The sequence below is a fragment of the Lynx rufus genome, unplaced genomic scaffold (genome assembly GCF_022079265.1).
Source record: "Lynx rufus isolate CCGP_SWC_20201006 ecotype Redwood Valley unplaced genomic scaffold, mLynRuf1.p SCAF_3, whole genome shotgun sequence".
In the NCBI taxonomy this organism is placed as follows: Eukaryota; Metazoa; Chordata; class Mammalia; order Carnivora; family Felidae; genus Lynx; species Lynx rufus.
In genome coordinates this window covers 42,496,503-42,506,804 of record NW_025814845.1, presented here as the reverse complement: position 1 = coordinate 42,506,804, position 10,302 = coordinate 42,496,503, and the positions used below count along the sequence as shown (strand labels likewise).

The 10,302-nt window shown below is 41.2% G+C and overlaps 1 protein-coding gene across 1 annotated transcript in view; it reads right to left on the bottom strand.

The window, feature by feature from the left end:
• Positions 1-5,526: 5,526 nt before the first annotated feature.
• THEGL (theg spermatid protein like) overlaps positions 5,527-10,302 on the bottom strand; it is a 56,888-nt gene continuing 52,112 nt past the window's right edge. The window contains 3 exon segments of the mRNA XM_047090836.1: positions 5,527-5,641; positions 6,880-7,055; positions 9,466-9,597. Of these exon segments, the coding sequence (XP_046946792.1) occupies positions 5,527-5,641; positions 6,880-7,055; positions 9,466-9,597 (423 nt within the window).

Sequence of the window (10,302 nt, the reverse complement as noted above, 5' to 3'; positions counted from 1 at the left end):
GCTGCAACTTTAGTGGGTGCACTCAGCAGAGGGTGAGCTGGAGGAGGGGCCCAAAGATGAGGTCTGAGAAGGCTGAACTTCTCCATGAGGTCTCTTAAAGAGGCTGTGTTTCTTCCTATGCAGCATTCCAAGAAGGCAGAGCAGAAGTCACAAGGCTTCTTGCGGCCTGGGCTCAGAAGTCATACAATGTCACTTTTGCCACATTCTCTCAGTCTAAGCAAGTCATGGGCCAGCTCAGACTCAAGGAGTGGGCAAGTAGAACTCCACCTCTGGATAGGGTTGTGTTTCACTGGGACTATAACTGGAATCACCAGAGGGAGTAAAATCCATTATCCAGAAAGACATGAGAAGTTTCTTAATACCCACTAATAATGATTAAGAAAACAAAACCTCCTTACTATGTACTGGATATGTACTTCACAAGAACCCAAGGAGATACAAGTTACAGATGAATATTTTGCAGTACTCCTGCTCCATGTGGAGAGGAAGAATTCCCCAGGAAAGAAATTCCTGCTTTTAGCCTTCAGCCACCCCTATTTCTTTCTACCTATGGAAGCAGTGACTCCTCTCCTATGCATCTGGGAGAAGGAGTGCATTTCTTCTTTCTTGAGATCTCAGATCCATAGGCAGAGTGCATTCTATCTGCTCTGGGGATAGGTGTGCCCTGTGGAGTAGTCCTGCCAGGGGCTCAATTCAACTAAGGAGGATGGGTACATTAGCAAATCCATTTGGTTTACCAAAATCACATTCTCCAAACAGCTCTGTCCTTTGTAAATGAGTTATTTTGAACTCCAACTGCCTGGGTTTCTCAATTGTTTCTGAATTCAGGGAAGAAAAGGAGGGGTGTAATTTATTGGAAACTTTCCAATCCCAACCTTAAACACTATTAGCTCCTTGTCACTGAAAAGGTAATTTGTACAAGGTTGCATAGCTAATATTTGGTAAAACCTCATTCCAGGACGAGCCTCCTTGACCCCCTCTCTCCCTGACTGCAGAAAGCCATTTAACATTTATGTCACCATTTTCCTTCCTTCAACCAAATCCAGGTTAACAAGTCTTCAATATCTTCTTCCCACTTATTCTTCACATCTCCTGTGTCAAGCATTTGCAACCTAGAGGTCAAACGGAGGCATGCTAACCTTTGAAGATTCAAATAGATTTATCTTGAAACCCTCCTCTGCCATAGTGTGATGAAAGTCCTGAGTCCTTCCAATACCCCTGGGTTTGGGGTGAGAGCACCAGTTTATCTTGTAGACCTTAATTCACCATTTTGTACATGCTATTGCCTCACACTCTCCCTGGACATGGAGTACAGACATGTTGCCTTGATTTCCCCCTTAAACAACCCTAATACCAAACACCTGGGACAAACCAAACCTGACTGAAAGTACAGTGTTGGGGAAGTTTTGCATTGTCCAGGCTCCAAAAGCCTCTGCTAAGACCTGTAACTGTCCATTCTTGCTCCCATTCCACTTTGCACTTTATTATGTAAAGCTTCAAGCACATCTAATAGAAATGAGAACACTATAATGAACCCTCTGTTCCAATCGCTTAGTTTGAACAATCAACTCACACTCTTACCCACTCTTTTGTTGGGATTATTTCAAAGCAAAGTCCAGATATCCCTTCATGCACAAATGTTTCAGCATGCTTCTCTAAAGAACTGCTTTTGAAAGCATAACCCCCATATCAGTATCATCCTAAATATAATTAATAGCAATTCCTCAATAGCAGCAAATATCAAGTCAAGGTTCACACCTTCCCGGTCCCTCTTCTCTCACACACAACCTCCCACCTGGGGCTTCAATCACACCTAACAGTGACGACATGCATGTGTTAATCTTCAGCAGACAGATCTACTCACCTCAACACAGACCCATTTAAAGACTGCCTACCTGAACAAGGCTGACTGTCCTACTGGGCACAGTAGGCTCAAGGCTTACAGCTCACGGTATTTTCAGAAGATCACAAAATGTTGTAGTTTTAAGAGAGAAGGAAAAAATAAAGCTAGCAAAAATGTTTTTCAATATGTAATGATAATATGTCCATCTTTATATGAACTCAGTCATAAAATGTAATTTTTCTTATTATTTTAAGGAAGAATCCAGAAAGGCAAAAATGTCTAGGATCCATGGACATCATAATACGGCCCCTACACCTGGTACCTCCTTTGAGGCATCTCAACGCCATCCTCTAATCTAAGTGTCCAGAACTGAACACATGCTTCTCTACTCTCTTCTTCTGGCCCTCTCGCAGGGAAGGTATAAATTATGGAAATAAAGATTACCCAAATGAGGACACACCCAGGCCATTTATTTAGAGCTTGTTATTGGGAGTCAGCCATCATCACTTGCATTTGGCAGAGACTCAAAGGCAGAGGAGTCCTAAAGCTTTGCAGGGGCGGGGGGGAGCAGGGAGAGGTGTGGAGGAGGATTTAAGTATGCTCTGACTCAAGGCTGCTGGCATGCGGAAGTTGGAGATGACCTAACTAGAAACAGGGCACCCTATGTGACTGGCTTAGGGAATATATTTGTCTTTCTCCAGTTGGCCCTATATTGGAAGTGGCGGCAAAAATAGGCACCAGTAAGGACCATTGACCAGATCCTGATCATTCTGTTCACTACAAAGGTTGTGGTTTAGATTCCTGACCTGGTTGCTACAAAGGTTGTGAGTCAGAGTTCTATTGTCATATTTGGACAGACTATTGTCCATCTGTATATTCAGACTCTTACTTCTATCTTGTTCCATAAGCTAGAAATCCAGGAATTATCGTAAATGATTCCCATTTCCCCTCACCATATACAACCCATCACCAAATCCTCAAATATCTCTGAAGTTTGCCACTTTTTTCCATCTCCACTATGGTACCACCAAACTATTTTCATCTTCCATCTGATCTACAAAATAGCTTCCTAACCTGGTCTACATACCTCTACTGTCTCCTCCCCAATTTATTTGTCAAAGACAGTTTCCTAAAAGGCAACCCTGATTATATTATCCCTACACATAAATTACTTCAACAGCTCCCATTGGCTTTAGGATAAAGACTAAAAGTCAACATGGCCTCCAGGGCCCTTCTTGGTCTAGCTCCCATCCTTCTGCCTCTTCTTGCATCATACAACCCCAATTTTTCCTCTCTGTTTGAGCCAAATTTTCTTTCAGTCCCCAACACACCTATCCACCTGCCACAGGGGATTTACTAGAAGGCTGTGGGTAGCTCCTGAGTCAAAGGAATAGGTGAAGGGCCAGGGTGGCTCCAGGGACACAGGTGGTAGGAGCAAAATGAAGTCTCATCAGGGTACTGCTACTGGGAACTATCAGCTCCAACTATACCCCTGACCCCATGCAGCACTCTGCACAAGACCCAAAGCCCCAGAGGACAGTTCAGTGGGCTTGGCCAGTTTAGGTCACATGCTCATCCCTTGGCCAGGACATCTTAAATACAAGTCCCGGTAAAGCTTAACAATGAAGACAAAGTAATTCTCCAAAAGAAAATTGGGAGTTCTTACCAGAAGGAGGAGAAATCGATGCAGGATGGCCTCCAAATCAACAAATGTCCACTAAACACATGCTCCCACTACCTGGACTGGCTTTCTATCTCCTCCTATTTGGTTAGTTAACCCTACTCAATTTGTAGATTCCAGCCCAATTGTCCCTTCATTAAAGAAGCCTTCTTTTGTCTTCCTAAGGGGAAACAAAGTTCTCTATTCTGTTATTTCATTGCATTATCACCTCTTCATCATAATACTTACTACTGCTGTAATTTTACATTTATTTGTGAATTTTTGAATTCTATCCCTCTCAGTTGGCTAAACAGTCCATGAGAGCAGAGCCCACAACTGTTTGGGTTAGTATTATTACTTCCAATGGCTGGCACAGTGCCCGGCAAAGCAAAGAAACTCAACAAACATTCATTCACTGTATGAATCAAGCCATAAAGATATTTATTTTCCCAGTGATATAAACTATGCCATTCCCCCTTACAGGGCAAAAGGAGCTAAATTTTAAATAATATTTTTCCAGTTCATGCTTTATTACATAATTTTCTTAATCTTTATAAAAATGCAGCAGGAACCCATTTTACACAAAGAAACAGATACAGAGAGTTAGGGAATTTGTTCAAAATTACATACCTGGGTGCGTGGGTGGCTCAGTCGGTTAAGCGTCCGACTTCGGCTCAGGTCGTGATCTTGCAGTCCGTGGGTTCGAGCCCCCTGTCAGGCTCTGTGCTGACAGCTCAGAACCTGGAACCTGCTTCTGATTCTGTGTCTCCCTCTCTCTCTGACCCTCCCCCCATTCATGCTCTGTCTCTCTCTGTCTCAAAAATAAATACATGTTAAAATAAAAAACAACAAAACAAAATCACATACCTGTAAATGATCCATGGGGATACTAACCCAGATATGCCTGATTCAAAAAAGTTCAAAACTACTATATGGTATTGCCTCTCCATAACACTAGTTATCTCCTTAACACAAAGCATTGGAGATAGAACTCAGGCAGCTATAAAACTGGTTTTCAGGGGCGCCTGGGTGGCGCAGTCGGTTAAGCGTCCGACTTCAGCCAGGTCACGATCTCGCGGTCCGGGAGTTCGAGCCCCGCGTCAGGCTCTGGGCTGATGGCTCAGAGCCTGGAGCCTGTTTCCGATTCTGTGTCTCTCTCTCTCTCTGCCCCTCCCCCGTTCATGCTCTGTCTCTCTCTGTCCCAAAAATAAATAAACGTTGAAAAAAAAAAACAAAAAAAAAACAAAAAAAAAACTGGTTTTCAGATAAATTCATTTTCATGTAAATCTAGATATATATTAAAATTTAATTTCATTTGTAAAATACTTATCCATGGAGAGAATAAAACAATTAAATTTTAAAAACTCTGGGAAGATGAAATTTGACAGAGAATTACAATGCTTACCAAATACCTTGCTTTTTCTGTCATTCATGACAAATGACATGAATGAAGTAACAGAGATTGGTGCAGGTGTGATTATTTAAGGTAACCCATCCCCTAAATTTCATCTACAGATTATAAAAAGCATTTCAAGTTGTCTCAAAAGGCTTCACCATTTCAGTGTTATTTCTTGGGTAAGGAGGGGAGACTGGAAAAGCAACACAAAGAATTATTTCAATTCTCAGGACTTATTAGAGAAGGGACTGAGCAGAGATCAGCTGCTGGGGAACACAGATCTCTCTGGGAAAGGGAAAACAAACCCAGCAAATACAAGGAGGAGTGTTTCTACAGGTCAGTCAGAGCAATGAGACAGCCAAGATGCTTGTGAGGAGATACAGTAAGGATAAGGCAAGCTCTCATTTTCTCTTTTATTGCATGCTCAAGTCCCCAAACCGGCTAAAGACATGATTACAGGTAACAGCAGGAATTACTATCGATGGTCACAGTGGTGTTCTCTGGAGGTCTCACATGGTTTTTGAGGGGATGGGGAATACAAACTGACAGGATCAGAAATGGGAACTAAGTCACCTAATATGTTTTCTAGATACATAACTACAGTGCGACTGACGTGGCTTTCTGTGCTTAACGCATAAGAGGTTCTGCCAACTCGTGGATCCTCGGAGAACACTGTGTTTTCAGAGCAGCTGGCTTGACTTTAAAGACATTTGGATCGTAATATATAATATGCACAGGAGACCTGAAATGGGGGAAAAAGAATGCAACCTGAAAAAAGATGAACAGAAAATGGAACTCACATTTCTCAACCATCCACTACGTGTTAGGCTCTATGATATTATGCATTTTTGATTTTCATAAGCACCCCACGAAACAGGTGTCATAACCCTCACTGTACAGGTAAGGACAAGAAGGCTCAGGGAACTTATAAAAATGACCTGTGGTCAAATCCAGATTCATGTATCTATCAGATTCCAAAGCCTTTGCTCTTTCCACAGAAAGTTAATTCTGGAAATTTTTCAGTAACTTGCCAATGTTAAAACTAGCCCAACAGTTCTCTGGTGAACTTGAAGAAATCAAACTTTTGAAGTTTCCACCCTCAGCACCTTACCACCAAATAATAACTTTGCCACTTGGGTAAATCCTGGGGACTTGATCTTACTCTTCCCTTTCCTTTGTCAATGAACAGAAAATGAGCTTCATTTCATTGTTGTTGGAATTTATTTCTTTTAAGGCAAAACACTTGATAAATATTTTATTATGTAAGAATTAACATATTTCCTGTTCCCTAAGCTGAAGACTTCTATGACTTTTTCAGTTTCTCCTAGGTTTTCCTGATCATGCTTAAAAAGGGGTGTCAGGTATTATCTCATGAAGGAAACAAAATGAACTGAGGTTCAGGCAAATTAAGAAATCTTCTAGGAAGTAAATAAGAATTAGACGCAATTTCTTCTTTATTAAATGTATTTTCTTATCTATTTCAAATAGGTCACATGATGCAAAACATGGAAAAATATAAAAGCCTATTTAGTAAAAAATAAATCTTTGTCCTATCCCATTTACCTTGGGCCCCCACAAGTAACCATTGTTACTAGCTTCTTGCATACTTTTCTGAGATGTCATAGGCACCTGCAAGCCAATACATGGCATATGTGTATTTTCTTACACAAACTGTAACATATTTCGTGCTCTGTTCTGTAACTTGCTTCACTTAACAATATGTTAGATAAATAATCCCACATCCATACTTACAGAGTTGTTTCCTAGATCTAAATTTCAATACTAGTCCACTAACCCTTTAACTGTTGCCTTAGATTTGCGGTAAAACCACAGATTTGTCACAATTAATGTAACAAGTGAGATGTTTTTGAAAATTTCCTATATTCTTACAATTCTTTTTATTGGTCTTATTAGGTCAATTTTTCCCTCTCCCTAGCACCCCCAGCCTTCCTGCCCCATATTAGTTTTAAAATGACATACCTTGTATTTGGATTAGCTAGTTCCTGAATTCTGGGAGATATTTTGTAATGGATAGCAGCATAAGATACTGGCCAATGGGCATCACGGACAGGTAGATAATCTTGATGAAGAGGCTTGGCCTCAGCTAGAGCTATTATTCGAGGGCTAGGTTTGGTTAGCAAGGCAGCACGGGATATCTGTAGTAGAAGCAAAAAGATGCAAAAATAGATTTCAATTTTCACATCTCCCTCTCTTTACAGCTATGCCCCGAACTGAGTCACCATCAGATACAGGTTCTCTCCTGGATTACAGCAGCAGACTCCTCCCTGGTCTCCCTGCTTCCATTCTTGCTCTGTATGATCTAGCCTTTTCTACCAATTACTGAGGGAGAGAATGAGCATTTTAATGAGTGCATTTCATGGGCCACACAGTGTTCTAAGTAGGGCACCTATATTATTCCCACTCAATCATCATAACAACCCCATGAGATACATACTTTCTAAAGCCCAGCTCAGATTATGTCACTCTCAGGGTTTAAAACCTTCCAGTGGTTTCCCATTTTGCTATGAATAACATTTAGACTCCTTACTGTGGCCTCGAAGGCCCTATGTGATCTGGCTGCTATCCCTATTCCTCTGACCTCATCTCCTTCCTCTTCCCACCTTGATCACAGTGACCTTTGTTACATGAGGCCCCTCTGGCCCAGCTCTTTCCACGTTGGGATTTTTGCACCTGCCAGTTCTTCTACTTGAAATCCTCCTTCCTCAATCTTGTCATGGTTGCTTCTTCATCATTCAAGTTTCTAAATTCAAACATCATGTTCTCAAGGACATCTTCCCTCACCATCCTAGATACATGAACCTTTCTAATAACTCTCCTCTACAGTACACTTATTTAATCTTCTTTATAGCACTTACTAACACCTGACTTAGCTCTCTTATCTCTTTGTTGGTATATTCATTGTCTGTGTCTCCCCATTAGAATATAAGCTTCTTGAATGTTTGCCAAAAGCTAGAATAAGTACATAACTAGTGCTGAATATGTGTTGATTGACAGATGGATCTACTCCTTCTGGTCTTACTTTGAAACTGCATCTGCCAGGTTGCCTTTCTGTTATGTTGCTTAATTGGTAAAACTGGGAGGATGACATATAGCTCCTATTCTCTCTCTTATGTGCTCATTAAAAAGAATTAGGATGGACAACAAACACCACTCAATTGCCCTGAAATGACTGTGTTGCACTGGTATAGACTTATTTTGGGTTCTAAAAGTATGATATCTGTAGGGGCATCACTTTTTAAAAATATTTTTTATAAACTCCCAAACAATCCTAGCAACTGAAGAAAGATACCTGTAACTCCCATTTTATATACCAAAAGAACTGAAAGTAAAGTGATTTGCCCAAGGGTCACAAGGAAGTCATGTCAGCAAACTCAAGATGCTTGTCTGAGGGGTTTTGATTTCTAGACTAGATTTCTTTCCTAATAGAATTCCATATCAAATCCTCAGGTTCTTAGAGAATAAAATGTATCCAACCTCCTTGGCAACATGATTTAAATATTTATTGAAAACTCAACTGAAATTGGACACCAAGTTGCCACTACAATGGATGGAGGGGAGTGTCAAAGAGGAGGAGGGAGGGAAGCCACTGAATGTGCCAGCCTCTGTTCCGAGCACCATGCCTTATCTATTATTTCAAGTCACATCACCCTCCAAGTAGGAACTGTTAACTTTATTTAAAAAAATTTTTTTACTAAATTTTTTTCTAAATGTTTATTCATTTTTTGAGAGAGCAAGAGTGAGCAAACAGGGGAGGGACAGAGAGAGAGGGAGACACAGAATCCAAAGCAGGCTCCAGACTTTGAGCTGTCGGCACAGAGCCCCCATGTGGGGCTCGAACCCACGAACTGCGAGATCATAACTTGAGCCGAAGTTGCAGGCTTAACCGACTGAGCCACCCAGGTGCACCAGAACTGTTAACTTTATAATCTCCTTGCCCACCTGGTTCCACCCAACTTCAAGGTCATCTCAAATTTAAGACTTTGGTATGTGCTCTTCCCTTTACTAGAATATTCTCCTCTCAGACCTTAACTTAGCTGACTCATTCAAGTTTCAGATCAAATATCCCTTCCTTAGAGGGGCTTTCCCTGACTACCATATGCAAAGTAGTGTATTCTCCACTCTCACCCAAAGTCAATCATTTCCTATTTTATTGTCTTCATAGCACTTATCACTACCTGACATTATCTTATCTGTTTATTTTTTGTCTCCCTCCATCTTGTTCACTGGGAATGATGGCTGGCACACAGTAGGCATTCAAATACTTGAATGAATAAATAAGGCTTAGGAACACTGCCACAATATCAAAGAGCTAGTAGTAGTGTTGAGGCTAGAATTTGAACCCAGTTCTTACTGTTTCCAAAGCCCATGCTCTTCGTCCTCTTTCCCCAGCCTCTCCACATATATTGCAGCTAGGTCTTCCTTCATGCCAGAATCTTGAAAGATTCTCTTTCCCAATGACTTTGGCCTATGCTCTGTAGTGGCAAAGTAGTACCCTAGGAACAACCAAAAAGTGAGGTGAAGGATGCCAAGGAAGTGGTGGCTTACAGGACGGATGGGCATTTCACATCTTTCTCTTTCAAAGCACAGACCCTCTATCTTGATCTTTGGATGGGCAAGGTCTATAATTCTTGGAGTTGCAACAGCACTCAGGGCAGAAGCTGCAATCTTGGTTTCAATCTAGGGGAAAAAAATAAAATAGTGTCTGTAAGTATCAAATAATAAACATGGTACAAAGTACATCTGGCCTCTGAACCAGACTTCTCAGCAAATCCAGCAGAAAGGATGAGTCTTGTAGTAACCCATGATCATAGATGAAATTATCAATTTCCATTTTTTTCAAAGTAGGTTGTATGAATTCCAACCCAGATTTTCAGGAACTTGCTGTTAAACTAAAGATGGGGAGGGAATGGCAACATTACATAGTAACTAAGAGATAAATGGTAACACCGATTTGTGGAATGATAAACTCAGCCAAGAGGGAAGGCTCAGGCCTACCATGTAACAATACTGTAAGAGGGAGAGCTGTGCTTTGTTCTTAACTATTTTCTTAAGCTTATTTATTTATTTTTTGAGAGAGACAGAGAGAGCGAGCAGGGGAGGGGCAGAGAGAAAGAGGGAGAGAGAGAATCCCAAGCAGGCTTTGCACTGTCAGCATGGAGCCCAAGGCAGGGCTCAAACTCACAAACCATGAGATCATGACCTGAGCCAAAACCAAGAGTTGGACACTCAACCGACTAAGCCACCCAGGAGCCCCTGTTCTTAATTATTTTTGGCCTTTGGAAATTGGGACTCACATTATCACAAATTCCCATACTTAAAGTGAATTCAAGGGGCTCTCTTCTAATTGGAACAGATAAGAAGAAGAAACCAAAGCCAAGAAGA